At 47.1% G+C, this 22,711-nt stretch overlaps 2 protein-coding genes across 3 annotated transcripts in view; both read right to left on the bottom strand.

Annotated features, from left to right (window-relative positions):
* The window catches only part of LOC143512666 (uncharacterized), a 36,889-nt gene extending 20,084 nt beyond the window's left edge, over nucleotides 1-16,805 (bottom strand). The window contains exons 1-5 of one of the 2 annotated variants that reach the window (XM_077003249.1): nucleotides 16,311-16,805; nucleotides 8,263-8,362; nucleotides 6,097-7,339; nucleotides 5,282-5,351; nucleotides 237-3,569 (exon numbers count right to left, since the gene is read on the bottom strand). In XM_077003249.1, the coding sequence (XP_076859364.1) occupies nucleotides 237-3,569; nucleotides 5,282-5,351; nucleotides 6,097-7,331 (4,638 nt within the window). In that variant the 5' untranslated portion in view covers nucleotides 7,332-7,339; nucleotides 8,263-8,362; nucleotides 16,311-16,805. The remainder of the gene's footprint in view (nucleotides 1-236; nucleotides 3,570-5,281; nucleotides 5,352-6,096; nucleotides 7,340-8,262; nucleotides 8,363-16,310) is intronic. The other variant, XM_077003250.1, reaches the window with a different exon arrangement.
* A 1,469-nt stretch (nucleotides 16,806-18,274) lies between these two features.
* The window catches only part of LOC143512665 (actin filament-associated protein 1-like 2), a 32,911-nt gene continuing 28,474 nt past the window's right edge, over nucleotides 18,275-22,711 (bottom strand). Inside the window, exons 13-15 of the mRNA XM_077003248.1 lie at nucleotides 20,858-21,027; nucleotides 19,891-20,001; nucleotides 18,275-19,430 (exon numbers count right to left, since the gene is read on the bottom strand). Of these exons, the coding sequence (XP_076859363.1) occupies nucleotides 19,404-19,430; nucleotides 19,891-20,001; nucleotides 20,858-21,027 (308 nt within the window). The 3' untranslated portion in view covers nucleotides 18,275-19,403. The remainder of the gene's footprint in view (nucleotides 19,431-19,890; nucleotides 20,002-20,857; nucleotides 21,028-22,711) is intronic.

Here is a 22,711-nt window from a genome sequence, read left to right as displayed (position 1 = left end):
CATACACACACATACACACACATACACACACATACACACACACACACACACACACACACACACACATACACACAATTTGGATACAAGGTGCAATGCATCAATGCACGTGTTTGGGTGTGTCTGTACACATGTGTTTGCGTGTACATATACGTGAGTATGTGTGTGCGTGTGTGTACATATGCGTGAGTATGTGTGTGAGTGTGTGTACGTGTGTGTATGTACATGCGTGTGCTCACCTGAGTGAGTGTGCTCCTGTGTGAGGTCTGGCTGGGCTCTGGGGACGTCAGCTCCCAGTTGGGGCTCCAGGCTGGTTCTGGTACATCTACTGAAGTGCCCGTTTGACCTGTAGACACCTGGGACTCCTTCCTGCCCACAGAGGGCGCCGGGGAGCCCACACCTCCAACTGAAGATCCATCTACAGGTGGAGTCCACACCTTCTCTGGAATCAGCATGGAGATTCCAATGCTGGATGTGGGTGTGGGTGTGGGCCCCTGAGCCCTGGGAGCAGGGCCTGGGGCAGTGGGGGTCGTGAGCGGCGAGGAGTTCTCCTGCCTCTGGAGCAGCTCCTCTAGGCTAGACTGCCTGCCACTGATGGCTCTCCTGGATCCTCCTGTAGACACCCACAGAGGTTCGTCCACCGCCGTCTCCCGCTCGGCCCACGTGTCGCTCTGAGAGGCGAGCCACTCTGAGCCGGGCTGCCGGCCCACACCCGCCCGCTCCGGGGTGAGGGGTTGGGGCAGGCCGAACCCCTGAGGGGCTGTACTGGGTTGGGAGGTGTGACTTGGCTGGAAGGCGGGGTTGGGATGATATCTCTGATGTGATTGGAGCATGCCCAGGGGCGCCGTGCTGAAGGGGTCGAGGGAGAGGTCAGGCTGCATCTGGCTCCTGAAGGAGTCCACGTCTAGGACGCTGGACCTGGAGGCTTCGGCGTCGTGGCCCGACGGGAGTCTCCACTGCGGAGCAGAACCGAGCTCCACGCCGCCCCTGCTCAGTCGGCTGTCCAGGGAAACGGTGTCCAGATCCAGCACTTTGGGCCGAAGATGAGATTCCGACGTCCTCTGCCCGTCTACCACCGTCTCTCTGCTCTGCTGAGGAGACGTCTCGCTCTCGGGGCGTGTCTCCGGCTGCTGCGTCCTGCCCAGGACGTCGTGTCCTCTCTGCCTGTCCTCTGCTCTCTGCTGGTCTGGCTGCATCCACCTCCACACGTCCCTCTGGCGATCCTGCTGCTTCCCTCTTTCCTTCTCCAGCTCTCTCTGTCTTTCCACTTCTTTCTGTCTCTCCATCTCCCTCTGTTTCTCAAACTCTCTCAGTTGCAGTCTCTCCTGGTCCAACATTCTCTCTTTCTCACGCTCAAACTCTCGCTGCTGCTCCAGCTCCTTCCTCCTCTCGTACTCCGTCTTCTGACGTTCCTCCGCCACCGCCTCCTTCTTCCTCTCCCTGTCTTGTTTCTCCCTGTTCATCTCCTTCATCCTCCCGTACTCCTCTAGTCTCCTCCTCTCCCTCTCCAGCTCCTCCTCCATGCTGCTCTGCTGGTCTCCGTGCTCCAGCGCTCTCTCCCTGCTGCGGGCTCTCGGCTGTGGGTCCGGAGCGTTTCTCCTGAAGGCGTCGTCCTCCGAGGGTTTATATCTCATTGAAACCGCTCGTCTCGGAGAACCCCAGCGGCCCACCTTAACGGAGTAATCGTCGAAAGGCACCTCCGCCCTCCCCCTCTCTGCGCTGCGGGTCCCTCTGTGCTCCTCCGTGCCCGCTGGCTGGAGCGGTGCATCGTGGGCCTGACCCGTAAGAGCAAAGTAGGTGGCGCGTGGTCTGGTGGACTGGGGCTCCTCCGCTTTCAGAACCTTTGACTGCCTTGTTGCTGCAGCCTCTTCTCTCTCCCTCCCTCGTCTCTCCCTCTCTCTCTCCCTTACTCTCTCTGCCTCCAGCTGTTTCTGCCTCTCTGTCTCCAGCTGTTTCTGCCTCTCTGCCTCCAGCTGTTTCTGCCTCTCTGCCTCTAGCTGTTTCTGCCTCTCTGCCTCCAACCGTTTCTGCCTCTCTGCCTCTAGCTGTTTCTGCCTCTCTGCCTCCAGCTGTTTCTGCCTCTCTGCCTCCAGCTGTTTCTGCCTCTCTGCCTCTAGCTGTTTCTGCCTCTCTGCCTCCAACCGTTTCTGTCTCTCTGCCTCCAGCTGTTTTTGCTTCTCTGCCTCCAGCTGTTTCAGCCTCTCTGCCTCCAGCTGTTTCAGCCTCTCTGCCTCCAGTTGTTTCAGCCTCTCTGCCTCCAGCTGTTTCAGCCTCTCTGCCTCAAACCGTTTCTGTCTTTCTGTCTCCAGCCGTTTCTGTCTCTCTGCCTCCAGCCGTTTCTGTCTCTCTGCCTCCAGCCGTTTCTGTCTCTCTGCCTCCAACTGTTTCTGTCTCTCTGCCTCCAACTGTTTCTGCCTTTCTGCCTCCAGCTGTTTCTGCCTCTCTGCCTCCAGCTGTTTCAGCCTCTCTGCCTCCAGCTGTTTCAGCCTCTCTGCCTCCAGCTGTTTCAGCCTCTCTGCCTCCAGCTGTTTCAGCCTCTCTGCCTCCAACCGTTTCAGCCTCTCTGCCTCTAACCGTTTCTGTCTCTCTGCCTCCAGCTGTTTCTGCCTCTCTGCCTCCAGCTGTTTCTGTCTCTCTGCCTCCAGCCGTTTCTGTCTCTCTGCCTCCAGCTGTTTTTGTCTCTCTGCCTCCAGCTGTTTCTGCCTCTCTGCCTCCAGCTGTTTCTGCCTCTCTGCCTCCAGCTGTTTCTGCCTCTCTGCCTCTAACCGTTTCTGTCTCTCTGCCTCCAGCCGTTTCTGTCTCTCTGCCTCGATCTCTCTCTCCTCCTCTTCCATGTCTGCTGTGGCAGCCTTGTGAACCTCCATCTGTCTCTGGAGTTCTTCCTCCATATTCTTCAGCAGCTCTCTCTGTTTCACTCTCTCCACCTCAGACTCCTCATCCACACCCTCCGAGTCCCACTTCACCAGCGCCCCCACTCGGAGGTAACGGGTATTGCCCGTCTCCAGAGCAGACCTGCCTGCCTGCCCGTCTTGCTCCTTGTGTGGGTCACTGATGGTGGACATTGAGGCGTTCCCGTCTCCAGGGGGCGCTGTGGGGCGGGCGGACTGCTGTCTCGGCTCGCCCCTGGGCTCCGAGCGGCGCGAGCGTAGCGCGAGTGCCCGCTCTTCCGGCTGAGCTGGTGACAGAGTCTCGCTAACCGCACGAGTCCCCTCCACGGCCACCACGGTGTCGAAGACATGCCCCACCCGCCGGGTACTGGGAGGGGAGGAGGCCTCTCTGAGTGTAGCCATGACCAGACTCCCCTCCTCCTCCACGCTCGCGGGAGGCCTGAGGGTCCCTCGGCCCGACAGACTCCGCCTGGGCGTGGGCGTGACGGACCCTCCCGGCTGTGCGGTGGGGCCTCCGTCCTCGAGCATGTGGACGTTGTGTCTCTCCACCACATTCTCAAACAGCGCCGCTCGGACGGTCTGCACGCCACCGACGCTGGGAGCTGGGGCAACGGAGTCCGGACCTTCGCGGGACGCCCTGTCCTCTGGGGACGCTGACTGTTCAGTGCCAAGGGAGCTCTCAGACTGAAATACATAAACAGAGGTCTTTATTTTCACAGACAGGACACCTGGACAGACGGTCAGATGCCATGTGTGTACCAGCAAAGCTGCAGACAGAAAATGAAACTTAGAAAAGTGGGAGCGTGTGTGAGGAGAGCAAATTGGATCTGTGGGAGTCTCTGCTCCTGACAGAACATCCACCCAGCCTCCACCGCACTCTCTGTTCAACCTCCACCCTCCCCGAGCTGCTCGTTCATAACCAGAACATGACTTCCACGCCAGCTCAGGTTACACACCTGCTGAACACCACACCTTCATGACATCAGCACTGCCTTTCAATCTAGTCACTGCTTTTTTTCCACTCTGTCTCTCTCCGTCTAAGAAATCTCCCCCACCAAGATCTACCCCTGCTTTTGAAATCCTAGAGACAACAGAGGTCGAGTCTGATCATTGTAGTCTACTCATTATTACACTGTGAGTTTAGGGGACTGTTCTGGCTATTCTAAACACCGAAGGACAATTTAAACAAATGGTCTTGACGTACAAGACGTCAGAGCAGATCAGGACAGAAAAGAGGGCAAAAACTATGGCTTGCGGGACAAGAGAAGAGTTGAAAACGAGAGGAAAATGCCATGGAAATGGGGCACGAACAACATGCAAAACTAGTGTTCCTGCAGAAAGGTCAAAGGTCACCGGCCCCAGGGCACATGTGGGAAAGCAGATCGCAGCAGCTCAGACTAATATAACCAGCATTCACATCACCGTGCTGCCAGACACACCTGTACAAAGCGTCCACGCCTTCTGTACAGTGTGTCTACATCTTCTGTACAGAGCAACCTTAATTCCTCTCATCTCCTCAAACCATCGGACATCTAGCCAGCTCTCACCAGACAGACAACACTGCAGAGTCCATCAGAGAAGGATTCAATAGAACTACAAATCCCAGAAGTCTTGACTGGGTCATGCCCCTTTTCTTCACAACACATTTATGAAACCTCCCTTTTCATTGTAGATATTTCTGTTACACCAGCGACTGATATCAATGAGGCGGGGGGCAAAGTCCATTCCTCGCTCACCACGAACACGCCGGCTCCCCTGACGCTTTGGTAAACAGGGCTGGGCAGCTCCAGCTGAACCACACCTCCACGCTGGACGCTGGTAGCTGATCTGGCAGGGAACCAGAACTTCTGTATTCCCACAGTCGCTGGACTGTCTGAAGCTGTCAACAAGATTGTCCAGCAATTCTTCACAACAGGAAGTGAGTGGTTCACTTACACTGAAAGTTGTTTTGTTTTGAATGTGAATATTTTTTTGAATGTGAATATTTTTTATTATTTCAACATTCAAATCTTCTTTTTTATTATTTCAACATTCAAATTTTCAAAAATTTGCTCCAAATGCGCTACGTGACCCAGTCAGGCTGACCATAAACCGTAAACCGCCTCCATCCGTAGGACGAGAGCGCCGCTGAACGTGAGCTGACCTGCCATGACCGCACACAAACAGGAGAAGATCTGGTGACACTATTTCCTATAGTTTCTTCCCAACACCCAGAAAACCACACAGCTCAGAAGTGCTAAACACACACTGACCACAGCAACATGGACAGCAACTCCGCTCACATTTAGGCAGCTCAGTTAACACCCGCGAGCTGCGTCTCCATGTCTGCTGGAGAAATGAGCACATTCCTTTGGTACTGGAGTTTGGCGGAGTTTCCACCACCGATGTTCTCTCACCTTCTCCGTGGCTTCCTCGTTCGGCAGGCCTTTGGAGTCAGCGGGGCAGTTCTCCAGATCAGGCACAAACCTGTGAACACATCTGCAAAGCATGAGGAACGCCTGCAAACTGCACTGTGAACACATCCAAACATTGAGACAGAAGAGCACTGAGTATGCGTCAGGTCAAATAAGGACCTCTGCTCGACTGACCTACTTGGGGTCATTGTAGGGTCTTTTATTTACATGCTGTGTCAAATTAGCACCAAGAAGCACCAAGCTGGTGGTGTAAAATTTCAGCACACGACATGATAAAACGCGATAACGTTTAATTTCGCAATAATGTTGAAAATAACGTTTATGGGTCAGGACTAACAATAAGTGACCCAGGGATCAACAGGCACAGGATTCAACAGGACAAGGGTTCAGGGATAGAACAGCTACATTGCAGGATTTCACATTGCTGTATGTTATCATGTAAGCTTTGTTTAATATTTTTTATCTAATGTAGTTTGAGATTTTGAACTCAAAATGAAAAGATTATTATTATTTGTAGTGGTAGTGCTGCTAGAAAGTCTAGAATGTCTACAACAAATTTAGTAAAAACTATATAGATAGTAGGGAGTAGCCAGCTCTCTACTCGTCAGCCAATCAAGCAGCTGCTGTTCCTTGGCCACTCAGAGCATCTGACCAATCAGAGCATCTGACCAAGCTTTGGCCAGCAGGCTTGAGGCATTTAGTTTGAATGGAGCTCAATGGAATCATCAGCACGCTTACAGACTCTCCTGATACTGCGGAGGGTTCCCTGTATCTTGAAACACAGAGAAGGCCCTTACCGCTTTGTCAGATCCGTCGGTAGAGGGCGTGGCTTAAACTGGGGTTTGGGAGGGGTCGGCGTAGCAGAAAAGTCTTCAGACAACTCTCTGATTCGCTGTTTGACGCCCACTGTTCCATCGCCATCCGAGATTGGCGGTCCTGGTGAACGAGGCTCCGCCCCCGGAGCAGCAGCCCGAGTGGTGGGCAGTGAGAAGGAGGAAGAGGAGGAGTCCAGCAGAAGACTGATCCTCCTTTTTATGCTGCTCCCCGCCTTCTCCTCGGGTTTGGCCTCCTCTTTCACGGGGCCTCTCTCCAGGGCTTTACTCCTCCCGCCGGTCTCCACGTCCTCCTTCTCTCTCCTCTTACCCGTTGCTCCACCCGCTGCTCCACCCGCTGTTTCCTTCGGCTCTGAAGTTTCGGGAATGTTCTCCTTGCTGTCCAGCTTCGTAGGCCTCTGGTGTGGTTCGAATTTGGCAGTGAGGTTGGTAGAGAGGGGTCTCCGGGTCCCCCAGCGCGGTGCTGGACCAGAGGCGGCGGGCGGGGTCTCGGGCTGGCTGGGCGGAGACAGGAAGACAGCCGACACGGGCCTGGGTCTGCCGCTCCTGCCCCCTTGAGAGCGGAGGACAACGGGGTCACTCTTCTCGCCGGCCTTCTCCTCACCATCGTCTTCCAGGCCGGCACCGGACAGGAAGCCCATGGACTTGGCGCGGGCGATGGGCGTGCCGCTGGGTCTCGGCCGCACGGCTCCGGACCACTCAGCGGGACGAGTGGGCAGAACTCTGGTTCTGGGCGTGGGAGTGGGCTTGCTGGACTCCACAGTGTCCGGAGTTACAGCCAGCTTTGGGAGTGGGGCATCTGGCCTTTGGGCCGCGCCCGAGTCGGGTCTAAAGGCAGTTGGCGCCGGCCGGCTGCCTGGCGCTTTGGGTTTGCCGGACGGTTCTGGCTTGCTGGAGTCGGGATGTTCTGGTTTCTGGGAAGCCGGGAGAGTGGACTCAGGCTTGGGTTTAGGTTGGGGTTTAGGGGCCAAGATGGGGCGGATGATGGAGGTTCTCTCCACACTGAAAGGTTTGGGGGTGAGTCGGGGTTTGGGCCCAGGGAGGGGTTTACGGGGCTCGGGGGCCAGGATGAGGGACGGATGGGTGCCTGAAGAGTCCTCCACCAGGGCCGTGTTGCTGGAGTCAGTCAGAGGGCTGAGGTGCAGACAGCCGCTCACCCCATCCTGCCGACCAGAAGACACCTCCACCTGGGCAGCCATGCTCACACCTGAGAGTCAAACAACAGGTCTGTCAATCATCATCATCATCATCATCAAGTTCCAGCGTGATACTAGGGTGGACAAAGAGGAGACCTGTCCACTCAACTGCATGTTATCCAGGACCACAAAAAAAACGTCAGATTTCCTACACCATGTAGGGTGTGTGTAAACTCAAAGGGACAATACACTGCCCACACTGCTACTCTGCCAACACAGAGAACACTGACACACACACACACACACAGAACGGCCGACACACACACACAAAGAACGGCCGACACACACACACACACACAGAACGGCCGACACACACACACACACACAGAACGGCCGACACACACACACACACACACACAGAACGGCCGACACACACACACACACACAGAACGGCCGACACACACCAGCATACCAAGCACAAACCTCTGAGGTAAACACACACACACACACACACAGAACACAAACACCATTCAGCAGACAGGGCGTGTAGAAAGACACTCCTGTGTGCGTGGTGACCAGTTCCAGTCTCTTTGCATGCAGTGGTCCTCCATAGTAAACTACCACTACGTCACCTCCACCTGTCACCTCCACCTTCTGCTGCGTCCTGTAGCAGGAAGCCATAAATGTGTTACAGTGGAGTCAGAGAACACGTGCTGCCCGTGTCAGAACCCCATGGGACACGCGTGATCACAGACATGCGTGTTCACAGCCAGATATGCACACACAAACCTCAGATACACTACCAAAAACAAGGCAAAACACACACACACACACACACACACACACACACACACATATATATATATACACATTCTCACACACACAGACACACACACACTCTCTCTCTCTCTCTCTGACACACACACACAGAGCAACTAGACCACGTAAGTCCCTAATTGTGCTTTTGTCTGCAGCTCCAATAATGATAACTCACCTGCCTGGCTGTCAACTGTCTGCAGTGGAGCCCTGGTTTCTGTGGCAACTGCTGGGTGATGTCATATCATTGGAAGAAGAAGAGGGGGAGGAGCCAGACTCTGTTGAATGTAAAAAAGGAAAAAGAAAAAAAAAAGAGAGAGAGGGAGAGGAAGAGGTCAAACACAGCTCATATAGCCTCCAAAACGCTCAGCCACACACAAACGCAAACACACACACACTCGCACACACACACTGTTGACTGCAGGGTTGAGTGCTAACCACACTCCATTCATATTCCCAATGCTCTGAAAATGCAAATACCACTTGTTTACACACACACTCTCTCTCTCTTTCTTTCTCTCTCCCTCTCTCTCCCTCTCTCTCTCACACACACACACACACACACACACACGAGCATCTATACACAGAATATGACAGGAAGACCGTGTGAGATCACACAGATACAAACACAGGCATTTAGAAGTTAGGCTGACCTACATCTACAGATTACTACTCAAACCAAAACATGTGATACCTACACCGGAATGAAACCCAAGAAGAGAGGAGGAGAAGATAAGAGGGGAGGAGGGAGGGGAGCCGCACAGGAAGGGGGAGGAGAGAGAGGAGAGGAGGGCAGGAGGATCTGGTCAGTCTGCACTAGAAGTGGTCATTTGTTGACCGGAAACATCTTAGCAAATCTGGAATGTTAACCATGCACTGTAGTGTCCAGCATAAGCACAGGGGTGCGTACACATTCACACGTGAACGAACACACACACACACACACACACACACACACACACACACACACACACACACACATAGTATCCATATACCCATATTCATATACCCATACAATGCTGGACCGACAGGAGAGGGTATAATGATCCTGGTTCAGGTGTATTCTGTCATGCATGGACAAGGTCGCCAAGTCCCTCAGTCCCTGTCCCCTGTGAGGAAGTCCCTCAGTCCCTGTCCCCGTTTCCCGCATGTAAACCAGACACGTGAAGGGTTAAGAGAAATCTGAACACCGTCACCTGTGAACACCTGAACTCTGACCCTCCAGCTGTCTGCTGGAGCACACAGCAATCTCAACTCTTTATGATCATCCTCTGGCTGAACCTACGCTGCTATTACCCAGCATGCACCGCCCCTTCACCGTGATTCGTTTACAGACGGTGACGCTTTAAGACGTGTTGTCCTTTCAACACCCTAGATACACCGTGCAGGAAGCTAAGCCTCGTTCAACTCTGCCAATCACACGGTGAAAATCAAAAACAGAAACCTGATGAAAAATGGCAAGAGAAACTGCAGATGAGAAGCTACAGAACGCTTCCACTGAAGTGTCAGAGAGACCGGCTCACCGAGTCAAAAGACCAGTGGCAGGAGGTTGAACCCAACCATAGTTTCAGCTTCCAATGACATTCCATTTCATAAGACCATCAACGACCTGTTGTGGAAATATGTAAACCTTTCAGGAGAGCCACACACCGCCGCACCGCTGGACGTCGGCTGTGAGATCACAACAGCAGCGTTCCTTCTCCCTGGCTTGGAAGACACCAGCATGCGGACATGTTGAGGTGTGACCGTGTGGGTGCCTCCTGGGAATGACCCCCATGACCTGCTGGTGCCAACTCCTCACCATACCTGTTCTACCAGGAGAGCCACACAAGCACATGCTCCATGCGAGTACATCAGTGGCGGTCAGAGGCGCTGCTCTGAACTTCTGATCATTTAAAAGGAAGACATAACAATCTAAAAAATGCCAGTTGCTCAACATGGGTTGTGAAAACCACCACCCTCTGGCAGAGAACATGATCCCTGAATTTAACCACTGAAACTACAGTTGATATCTATATATTTATATAAATTATATACTTGTTATAAATGAAGAAATAAGGACATTACATTTACCGTTATTACATTCGACTCTGACCAGATCTGCGCTAAGATGGTGAGGGACAGGATGTAAAGAGCGCTTAGGAGAAACTTCACGGACAGCCACCAGAAAACCTATGTCACGCTGACCGTTCAATAGTGTAAATGCTGGCCATGCACAACAACAAGCCTCCACTGGGGAAACTAAACGAAATCATCGAAATAAAAGGCATTTCTGGGGGGGATCAGGTTGGTGTTTCAGGACAGATCTCTCAGGACGTTCTACGCTCTGTGTGAGGAGCAGAAGCACTCTGTACATCTCTGAGCATCTGGTGGAGAATGATGCATCAAAAACTTAATGAATGCAAATGACGCCGTGTTTGAGCAATGCTGATGTCATGCAAATGAACAACTTTCAGGACTGTGTGTAGCCGCGAGTAGCCCATAATTATAGCAAAAGTGTTAGTCTGTTTAGCAAAAGTTATTTACCCAGACAACAAATTCATAAATGGCCAGAGTATATGACATTTATTAGAGCATTTATTACATCCATGAGAGCTCAAAGAGGCCCAGAACTGATAACGGTATAGTTTCCCTTTGCAGACTCACCCTCTTCTCTCACACCGACCTGGGCATCTGTTCAACATGGTCATTCGAGTCTTGTCTCCACTTTAACCTGAGCTTCTCCTTGGCAGACATTTTAAATGTCATATATACATATAGAAACATATACAACAGGCTGATGTACATCAGTTTAATGCATGGGTTAAAGCAAAAAATCTTCATTTGACTGAAATTTTTTCCTGGCAAAAGACAATGCCAGCAATTACTGACAATGTGGTGTAGTTGGGACAAGGCCTCTTTTGCCTAATTCTACACAATAAACACATTTATAAAGTATATTTATCTAAACGGCCTGTGTAAGGAGAGAAGAGAGAATCTATGAAGCAACAAAATGCAACACCTGAGCAATAAATGTACATAAATGTCTATATAATGGAGTTATGTGGGGGTCCTCTTCCAGAAAATTATTTAAAGATCAAGTCAAATTTAGTGAATCCTGGTGAGTTTTAAAAGGTATGAAGCTCTCGTTTTTATCAGATTCACTATCACAAAAACATAAGCCATAAGATTACCTGATTTAAGTAGGTATGTTACAAAAAAATTAAATATCCAAAAATGGCAAATTAAATCACACCACTGGATAGAGCTTTTAAATACAAACAGAACACCACCATCCATGTTAAATTGGTTTAGAAATAAAAAAGTTGACATTTTAAATGGAAGAAATGCGCCTATTTTTTCCGACTGTACTAAATGAAGTGTGATCGGTGGAGAGATTCTTCAGTATAAATAACCATAACTTCTATATTTCACTACAAATTCAAATAAAAATTGAAATGTTGTCACTTTATAGTATGGACATGAGATTATAATATTCAAAATGAATGAACAAATGAATACTTAATGATTAGTTCATTGCGCTGAAGCGCGGCGCGTGCGAAGTTACAAAATTCGAGAGGTGCACGAAGCTCTCGCACACGGGTGGAGCCACCGCGATTGCGTCATTTTCGGCACGCAGACCCTCGATTATATACATAAGATTCTCTCACTGACGCTCATCAGCGCTGGATGGATGACGGCGGTGTAGTCATATTTGCAGAGTTCATGCACCTTTACAAGGTGGAATTCAAGCACTGGATAAGAGCGTCTGCTAAATGCCATAAATGTAAATGTAAGTACTTGTATATCACTTTCAAGGTCCATTTCAATATTTCCCAGCACGTTAAACTTAATAAAGTTAAATAGTTATATATATACTCGAAATGATTCTAAATAATTTGCTTTTTTTATCACATTATTTAATGGTGGTTTATTTTCAAAACGCCCAATCTTAACGTCTTCACGTTCTCTCATGTTTCGTCCTGGAATTACAAGAGGCTCGTATTTGTTAACGTAATACAAGAGAACTGTTCAGTCCGATAGCTATTTGTTGTGAAACGAAGTAGTTACAATTTCAAGCATTTTCAAGTACTTTAGCCTAAATTCCAGCACTTTTCAAACCTGGAACACAATGCAACAATAAAATTCGTCGGGTAAATGTTCATTCCCCTGTTTTTGAAGGGTGTTTCTTTCTACTACCACATATCGTTTCGGAGACACGGTCACTCTAGAAAGTATAAGGAGGGAGGTAACTTTTCTACCTAATGTCCGAAAATCTGAAGGCGGAATGACCTGCATGTCAATCAAATGACACCGCCGTCATCCATCCAGCACTGATGAGCGCCAGTGACAGGATCATATTTCGGCCACAAAACAGATAACACGCACGTGTGTGGTTTATTATGATTTGACGGAATTTTCCCCCCAAAAAATCAAATGACGGAAATCCGTCGTAGTGACGAAGAACTTTAACCCATGGTTTAATGGCATCTAGGAATTGAGCTCAACATGCAGCCTGAAATTTCTTCATGCAATCCACAGCATCCTTCAAAATTATGCGGTGCCAGATACTGGACCACAGAAACCCTGAAGTATCACAGAGAAACCTGGACAAGATTTACCAGTGCTGCCGACAAACACTCACAGTGTCATGGTAACACAACACTCACAGTGTCATGGCTCATTCTGCTTTGGCAATATTCAGGCCTGCTATGCACAACAAAGAAGCCATTTACCTTCATCTCACAGACACACACACACACCTCACACATCACCACCTCACACACACACACGGAAAAATCATCTATGTTTAGTCTCTTTGAAATACAATTGGTGCGTGCTGCATAATATGCAAATTAGCTCACAAACAAGTGTCTGTGTTTCCTGAGTTTCCCTGCTATGCAAAAGATGCTCCATGCCTCGACATTTATCATGTCTAGGACTTCATAATCACGGATAATGTGTGTTGTGATATACTCTATTGGGCGGAGTTTGGGTTGTGATGTGGGGGAGACCGGGTATGGTTGTAGCACTTTTTGCTTCAGAACCTGTAACTCACTGAATTTTTGAACTAGAGTTCTCAAATTTTTATACAAAGTACGCACATTTGTTTACTACAAAAGGCACCAATTCAAAACCCAATTCAAATATCACAGCCGTCGTGAGTAGATACATGGTGTTGCCTTGTTACAACCTACCCCACCACCAGAGTAGGTTGTAACACATGCTGGGGTAAGTTGTAACAGTAGACAAAAGAAGCAAAAACAGAGGCCACACCATGCAATATGCTTCAAAAAGAGGTTTTTGAAAGAACAATCCAGAACAAGCTCTCTCTCTCTCTCTCTCTGACTGACCATAACTCATATCCACCTTCTGTTTTACTCAGGAGTGTGTGTGTGTGTGTGTGTGTGTGTGTGTGTGTGTGTGTGTGAATTAGTGTACTAGAACAAACTTATTTAACAATATGTATGCTTAATGAACACTCATACAATGTACCTGTAGGTAGAACATGTAGGTCAAATAATAAACAATATCAATGTGTGTGTGTGTGTGTTTGTTACATGGCAGATACCATGTGACTTCGCAACTGATCTGACTGACTTGCCCTTCTTTGTGACCTCATCAGATGCTTTTTTAAAAACATTTGCAGGCACACCTCTGTCAGTTTTTCTTTTCCACTGCCTACGCATTCCCTAAAATTATTCAAATCAAGAAACTTTCTTGTATGTAAAGTGTTGGTTGTAACATTTTTTTAAGTTGTGTTACAACCCATCCGACCCCTGCCAGCCATTGTTTAGCTAGCTGTATTAGTAAGGTGATTTGAAATTAACGGGAAAATGCATCACAATTTACCTGAGAAACTAGTTTAATGTAAAATAATTCATGTGTTTTTATCTGCAATAGTATAAGTACTAAACAAAATATAGTCTTGATTCAGAAATTTACTTTCTTACCTCAAAATCAGTTTTTTCTCTATGGAATCTGCATGTGCCTGTTTCCAGCCTTGACGTTCACCATTTGGGATCAGGCAGGAATTGGGTAAATACTGGAATGATCATTTGACTCTTATCCATGATTGGTGAAATTGATGGTGATACAACTCTCCCCATGTTACAACTATACCGTCTCCTCTACTCCATTGGGCAGGGTTTGGGTTGTGATGTACACTATTGGGTGGGGTTTGGGTTGTGATGTACTCTATTGACTCTATTGAACGTGGTTTGGGTTGTGACGTACTCCATTGGGCAGGGTTTGGGTTGTGATGTACGCTATTGGGGAGGGGTTTGGGTTGTGATGTACTCTATTGGGGCGGGGTTTGGGTTGTGATGTACTCTGTTGGGGCGGGGTTTGAGTTGTGATGTACTCTATTGGGCGGGGTTTGGATTGTTGAATGTGACTAGCTCAGAGAGACAGGTGCATTGACACTTTCGTAACATCTAGCTACAATGCATCTCGGGTAAAGGTAATCTCATTCGTAATAATCTTTATGGAGATATAATCGTGATACTCAAACACATGAATTCACCAAGTGTAAACAGAATCTCAGACGACCTCTTGAAGTGGTTAGAGTAGAAGTAGAGTAGATAGAATCCTAATACTGGACATGTGACCATTAATGCAGAAACTCTTCTGATAATTGATAACTCTGAAATCAGTAAATCATTAAACTGAAACAAAAAGGTTGTTCAAAAGTTCTTCTGGCAAACTCTGCTTAGAAGCCTAGGGATTCAAAAGACAATTTATTGCAATTGTGCTTTATTCTAACATATAAATTTCTAACATATAGAACCCCGCCCCCTGTGACGTCTTGCGACGTCACACCGCAGTCCAGGAGCGCTGACGGAGAAAGGCCGATAAAGGAAAGTAGAGGACGATAAGGCGATAAGATGGAAGAGACACTGAAACATAACAGTTTCTAACAGTGCTCTACAACGAACCTCAGATATGCTCGCTATCTCAAAACCTCTTTAGAAACATCCAGATCAGTGGACGCTCACCGCTCCACGAACCCTCCGAAAACCTTTGAATAACAAAGAGACAACGAATGGCGCAAATATCTCAAATAAAACTAGGCGTGCACATCTAAAACGTCCCTGATCCAAACACGAGAACGTCTTGCCATAGTTTGGATACCTCAGCGAGGTGTTCATGAAGCTCAACAATCGGACAAAGATGAGACAAATACGTTAAATGCCAAGATACGTCCCTGAAGCCGTTAGTGGCACTGCCTTGAGTTAATCTCGCCTCAGAGAGGGAGGTGTGTGTGTGTGTGTGTGTGTGTGTGTGTGTGTGTGTGTGTTTTACTGACACTCTGGTTTGGCCAGTTTCGCGGAGGAAAGGTCCCGATACTGTGGGAAGAACAAAGGTAGCGCTCGCGACCCGCTCGAGCGCTGAGGCCCGTGCAGAAGGTCTCGTGCAGCTGTACACAGGTGTGCAGGCGCAACTCTACAGCTGCAGTGTGTAAACACACCAGCCGTGAAGAGTCTCCGGTCCTCACACACGAGCAGAAGTCGGGAGAAACGCGCTTTGTCCTTCACGCCGTCGGACACAATGGGAAAACACAGTCCCACCGGAGCAGAGCCCAACCGCGCGGTGCCATAACTAACCACAGTTATGTACATGTGGTCGTGAAAAGAATTACACGGCACACAAACACGAATTAAAACTAAAGCTGTAAACAGCTACGCGGTGATTCACAGACTAGATAAACATAATTTAAAAACTAACTCACTTTAACGCCTTGTGTTACAATGTTCCGCAACATATACGATAGGATAAAACGTGTAATAAGAAGTTAGTCTGTACATTCATCTCAAGGCCCGATGTGTTGAGCAGTATAATCTGGAACTCCGTGTTGTCAAGACACAAGGAACACAGGAAATATTTACATGAACAACCAACTCGCTGAGTTTTCGTACAAACAAGTGACCAGTAAACCAGGCGATGAACGTGCCCGCGCGTGCATCACGACAACTTTGGGATTATCCAGCTGGCCCACGCGAGCACGAGCACAACGATCCCGGTACCGATTCGGGTTCAACAGCAGAACCTTTATTTGCTTCGTAGTTACTGGGCAACCAGCTAAGTAACCAGTCCCGCTAATATAAGTATTCCGAACAGGCAACTATAACACCATTGTAACACCAAAGTATCGCTGTTTGTTTGTTTGTTTACACACAACTACGGTATTTGTTTAGATTAAATAATCCCCTTTAATCGTTGAAGTTCGTGAAACGTCTTACTTGCCTGTAGCAGAGAAGTTGGAGCGACCAGTTCTCAAATGGAGAACGTAAGGCAGTCAGAGTGCTTGTTAGAGACACGACCTGCGTCCATGCGTTATTTCTTAGTCCCAGGCGATGGTTTTCAGTTTAATAAGTATACTTGAAGCACTCAGAACAACTTCAGCACGACACATTCCCACCTGTCGTGTTGGGCTGAACCAGCCAGTCTGCCCAGCGCTTCCTCCCCGGCTCTGGGAACCGAGCAGCGCTTCACAACCAAACCTTACTGCAAGTTGGTCCCAAATACTTGACTGCACTCACGGAAAGTTCGGACATTTCCACCGCGCATATTTCACCCTTACTGAACTCGACTGCTTCCACCAAACTATCTAGCAAATACTACTATTTTTTATCAACGCGTAACATTTAAGATCGCACACAAATGTGTTCAGGAAAGCCGGAAGAAAGATGTGGTTCGCATTCCACGGAAGGAGGGGGTTTGTTTTGGTAATCTACCTGGGACAAGTCCACTGCGAGGGACATACAGGCGGTGGGAGCGCGCCCCCGCGTGGACACTCTGCGACATTACACCGAGATCGGGCGCTTACTCCGCTCGAGTATCTCAATATATATAAATCACAGCCTGGACATAAAGAAATACATATCTTTTTAGTTCTTGGTAACATAGCGCAGACCGTTCTTTTCGTTTCTGGTGTTTGTTGTAAGGTGTTGTGCGCAATTATCTGATGTACAAGCACAAGGGGAAAGAATCCGAACAAACGCTGAATATCTGAAAACACTAAACATCATTTAATTTCAGACTTCAAAACTTTTTCACCTTTTAAATATCGTTAGGTGATGTACGAGCACGTGCTTTATGAAATGTTCATGCTGTCCGAAAATGTTTTCTTTCTTACTTCGTGAACGAGCAGTATTTTAATAGGCAGTATTTGTAGCTCCAAGGCCTGTCTGCAGAGGGACCGGACTACCACTGTAGCGATCTCATTCCTCCTGCCCTGGAGCGATTAAGAAGAGTCTGAACTCAAAGAGTCTTGGAGGAACAGCTAAAGGGGAAAAATCTGGAGATGTGTGTGGTGGGAGTGGCAATGACTATGACAATTATGGAAACTTACGCAACTTTATGAGTCAGCTTTAAAAAACAACACAGGCTACATAGAATTATATATATATATATATATATATATATATATATATATATATATATATATATTAGTGCGACCTCAGGCTGAAACAATTCCACCAGTCTTTATATCTCTTTCTTTGTAGAAGTGTTATTTTACCATAACATCTGCAGCTGTTTTTTTCAAAAGAGAGCAAACCCGTCTCTTCCTCCAGTAGCTCTACAGCACCTGTTTCCACTCTGGCTATTTTACGTCCATCATACCAACTCAGGATCCCACGATAGCTGACACGGCCTGTGTGCAAACTGCACTTTGGTCTAATCTGATACTGCATTTCGGTGCCGGCGGACATTCACAACTTTTTAATATAGGCTTATTCCTAATCCCGATCTGGGACACCAACCCACAGTCTTGTTTATGATTTGCATAAGCCCACTTTTATAGTGAGATTCATCTTAGCATAAATGAATGTTTAAGTATTTATTTCAAAGACTTTGAATTTGACAAAACCGAAGCATGCGATTCTGGGAAACGTGGTCACAATATGTTCAGGAGTTAGTAGACATCTTCATGAGAGACTTCTGTAAAATACTTTTAAAAAGTTCTAATAATTTCTCATAAAGGTTTACATCTTATTAGGTCACATTCATGGTCCAGGTCATGAAAACCACAATGACAGGCAGTGATCACAGTGGCTCTAAGTTTTCCAGGAAACCTCCCTAGGATTCCCTGAGGGGCCAGCCAGAGGGCTGTAGGCAGGCCAGTGAAGACCAGCGTATCTGCAGAGAACTATGCTGATTAGAACCAGAGGAAACCTCAAAAAGGTTACACACGTAAACAACACGGGACAGTGGTCTTCATCTACAGTTGGCTTATTTATTGTACAAGTACAAAGATGTTTATCATGTTTTTTCCATATATCACTGTTACACCATTGGCTAGTTTCTCTAGCGTATTATTAGCAAAACCCTTTACATCTACATACTGCCAGAAGAGAGGGCCTCATCTGCACCCACAAGCTCATGCATCATTCAAGAGAATTTACATATTTTAAAAGGATTTACATAGTTAAGGCACATCATTCAAACAGAAACGCTTCATATCAAATATAAAATATGTGCACTGTTACAAAGTATAAAATGCTTATCTGTTACCACAGATTTACAAAATGTCTGTCAAATAAGAGGTCATTACTTCTCCGCCAATAAATCAGTATAAGAATAGCCTCTGTTAGATTCACACTTCGGTTTCCTGATTTTAATTGCAGGTCAGTGGAAAGACACATACATGCAAGCACACAGAGTTTTGGTTCTAGTACAAAACAGTGCAAAGTCATGTTAAGAACACGAGGTTAAAGAGAGACATCTTTGAGATTCTTTTAACCAGACCGGTCAGTGTGCACTTAAGAGCTACCGAAGTAGTTTAGCTAGTGACGGTTACGTGAAATAAAGCTCATGAGGCTTTAAGAGGAAACTGGAACTGTGGCTGAAGCGGTTAAAGCCCCAGCACACACTAACGTCCAGCAGATGGAGAAGCCACTACCTGAAGGGAAGAAACAGTGCTGTGTGTTTCCCAAAGCTGTTACTCAGGAACGCTCTTTCAGGATATTACCAACGTGCTCAGGCATAAGGGCCATATGCACACACACACACACACACACACACACACACACACACACACACACACACACACACACACACACACACACACACACTATCCAGACGTGTACACAGGAAACCAATAATGATGGTTGTTTAACCCAGCTACATAAAGGCAGGCTGTGAACAAGAGGCTAAATGCATTTGCTGTGATCATTTACAACAAAATTACTCTTGAAAAAATCTTTAAAAATCTAATATTTGCATGATCCACATGCTCCGTAATAAGATAATTTTCAGTGCAGTAGAGTGATGATGATGATGATGATGATGAAGACAGGAAGGGAATGTGTCCACGTTGAGGAGAGTGAGTTGGTGTCAAGCCAAGGCCTTAGTCTCCCACTCCTGCAAAACACAGACACAGCAAAAAAGCATCAGAAAGCAGCAAAGGCATTTGAGCAGCTCCTAACCAAACTGAGCTTGCTTTACTCTGTCAGGTAGTTTATTTACTGTGTCAGTAAGAGTTTATTTACTGTGTCAGTAAGTTAATATACTGTGTCAGTAAGAGTTTTTTTTACTGTGTCAGTAAGAGTTTATTTACTGGGTCAGTAAGAGTTTATTTACTGTGTCAGTAAGTTAATATACTGTGTCAGTAAGAGTTATTTTTTACTGTGTCAGTAAGAGTTTATTTACTGGGTCAGTAAGAGTTTATTTACTGTGTCAGTAAGTTTATGTACTGTGTCAGTAAGAGAGCTTATTTACAGTTTGTCATTAATTCTGGTGAGCCACTGAGTGAAAGTTTTTCCGTGTCTGAGGTGGGTGTGTGTTCTGAAGAGCACTCAGTGAGGTGAAGATGACAGCTTACCTTCCTCCTCTGAAACACCTTGCCATGCTCAATGAACAAGGCAGAGGGCGCTCTCTTCAGGGAGTTCTTAACTGAGGCTGTCCTCCGAAGGAGTGGAGTCAGAATCCCTCCCTATGTGGACGAGAGATAGAGACAGAGAGAGAGAGAAAGAGAGAGAGACAGAGACAGAGAGAACGAGTGAGATAGAAAGCAAGTGAGAGGGAGAAAAGAGTAAACAATGACCAGCCAAGCTCAAGCCAATGCCCCGCCCACATCCCTCCCTTGATCCCGCCCATGGAACACATCAGTCTGGACACCACTCCCCATATTTCAGCTCATCAGGTGCAGTCTGGCTGTCTCTCTCCTTCAACCCCACATTCTTCTCCCACGGCTGGTCTCCTCTCCTCCTGTTACTCCCAGAATCTGATTCCACAGCCCAGAACTGCAGACTTCAAACCTTCAATACAGCGTCTTATACTACTGGCCACGCCCTGAATCCAGGTCATTTCCTAACATATTTATTGTTTAATATTTTGGTAAGTGCTTTAAGTGTTCAAAAGATCTGGATTGATGTAGTAGGGCTGGGTGTTCTATATAATGAATTTGATAATATAAAAATGCACATGTATATGGGTATACACTCACTAATATACTGTCAGAATACTGAATACTACTTTAGAAATAAGAATATTGACTACTGTAGAAATCAGGCTACTGACTTCTGAAGAAATTCTCATCCGAAATGAGCCCAGCAGTGAAGTCACAAATCAGTGCTAGGAGAAAACGTTCTGTTGTTGTAATTCCACATTCCAAACAGCAGGTGGCAGCGCTGCACATCAAACCCACAATTCTGCTCTCGCTCATCTCGCTGAAAAGAGATCACTGAAGCCTCCAGTAAGATACTCAAACTCGTCTGTGTGTAAATCTATACAGGTGTGAGTGTCCATGTCTCTGTGTTTGTGTGCATGAATGTGTGTGTGTGTGTTACCTGTGTTCTCTCTGAGCAGAAAGGGAGGAGTGATTGTCTGAAGGACGAGCGCTTGGTGCTTTTAGAGGTCACGTTGGCCAGGTTGACCTCTGACCCAGCTCTCAGCTGTACCCGTTTTCCTGCCAGTTCCAGCTTCTGCACACATCGTTCTGTCTCACACACTTTCTTACCTGATAAACACACACACACACACACACACAAACTAAAATATAATTGACATCAGTAGATCTAAAAAGAATCTCTGTGAAAAGAACTCTCTTTGTGAAAGATCTCCACCTTTTACCTTGTGTGTGTGTGTGTGTGCGTGTGTGTGTGTTTGTGAAGGAATAAAGTGACACTGATGGACAGAGATTCCTCCTGGTGTGTGTGTGTGTGTGTGTGTGTGTGTGTGTGTGTGTGTATGTGTGTATGTGCTACAGTTTCCTCCTGGTTTTGTGGATATTCACATTCTCTATTTTTCTCCTCCCCACCCGCTCCCAGTTCAGAGGACATTTACTGGAAAGCTGGGCTGAAAATGAAAACATGATATGCTTCTTAAAATATGTGCGTGTGTGTGTGTGCATTTATTTGCCACAACAGTACATCCCTTCTCTGTGACCACAACCACGAGATTAAAAGGTAACTTATGTCCCAATTCGTGCACACACAGGATTCCCTGCTCTGCTGGTAGAGAGAGAGAGAGAGAGAGAAAATGAAAGAGAGAGCTAGAGAGGAGGAAGGGGGCTCACTAAACACATATTGCTCCATCTTGCTTCACCTCCACTTCCATAAGATATTTCACAGAGCAGTATTCACAGAGCAGTGTTCGCCATACGCCTCTATGCTACAGTACTGGGCTCCTGTGCTCTGTTAGAGAGAGACAGAGCTGCAGAATTAAAGGAGACACACATGCTGTTCGTATGCAGACAACCTCACTGGACTCTGGAGATGCTCCACAGGGAGCTGGATATGGGCCGGGCCGCCCCGACCTCCTGGATATCGCCGTACTCCTCGCTCATGATTACAATTCCACATTTGCACTTTAGCTGTAATGTGGCAGACGTGAGATGTGTGTTGTTGGAATTGACGTCTGTGAAGATTCCTCCATACGCGTGTGTAGGCCTGTGTTGAAAAAATCGATTTTCCGATTCAGAATCGATTCGCATATGATGATCTGATTATCGATTCGTACGTCCAAAGATCGATTTTTTAGTGAACTTTTACCCCCGCCTCGTCACTGAATTCACGCAGGCGTGCTCGGTCTGACTAACTGTAAAACGACTTGGCGTCGGACAGTGCCAGGTGTTCTGTCGATTTTTCCTACCCATCGAAAATTCATACCAAGGCTTACTGCGCATGCGCAAGTCGCTTTTACGTCACTATTTTGGTGGCCGCCTACTACACCCATCGATTTTTCCTGCCTGCTAGCGAATTTCAACAGTGCAGCACTATTTAGTCCTTTCAATAGTGCAGTAAGTTAATTTCTTGTTTATAATTTCTTCTTTGTTTGCAATTGCAATGTTTTCAACTGTGCATTAAGTTAACTAGTTGATTAAAATGTTTTAAACAGCGCCGTTTTACTATCTGTTATTACCTGTAAATAGTCACTGACACTGGATAAACTGTCCTTCTGTTTTTAGATTTCCGATTTGACTATCGTCGTTACCGGTGTAGTATTTGTAGACGTACCTCTTAGTTTGTTTACCTTATGGAAACGTCGTAATGTAGCGCAAATCAGCGTTTAAAAAGTAGGATGAGCTTTAAAATAAGTTTTATTTTGCGTATTAGTGTATAATTAATAATAATACACTACACGGCTCAATCATTATCATGCGGAAATATCCCTATAAATAGTTAGTCCGTGTCACTGACCGT

This window comes from Brachyhypopomus gauderio, chromosome 4, assembly GCF_052324685.1.
Source record: "Brachyhypopomus gauderio isolate BG-103 chromosome 4, BGAUD_0.2, whole genome shotgun sequence".
NCBI lineage: Eukaryota > Metazoa > Chordata > Actinopteri > Gymnotiformes > Hypopomidae > Brachyhypopomus > Brachyhypopomus gauderio.
Note: the sequence above shows the minus strand (reverse complement) of the source record. Positions and strands in the feature narration are given on the sequence as shown.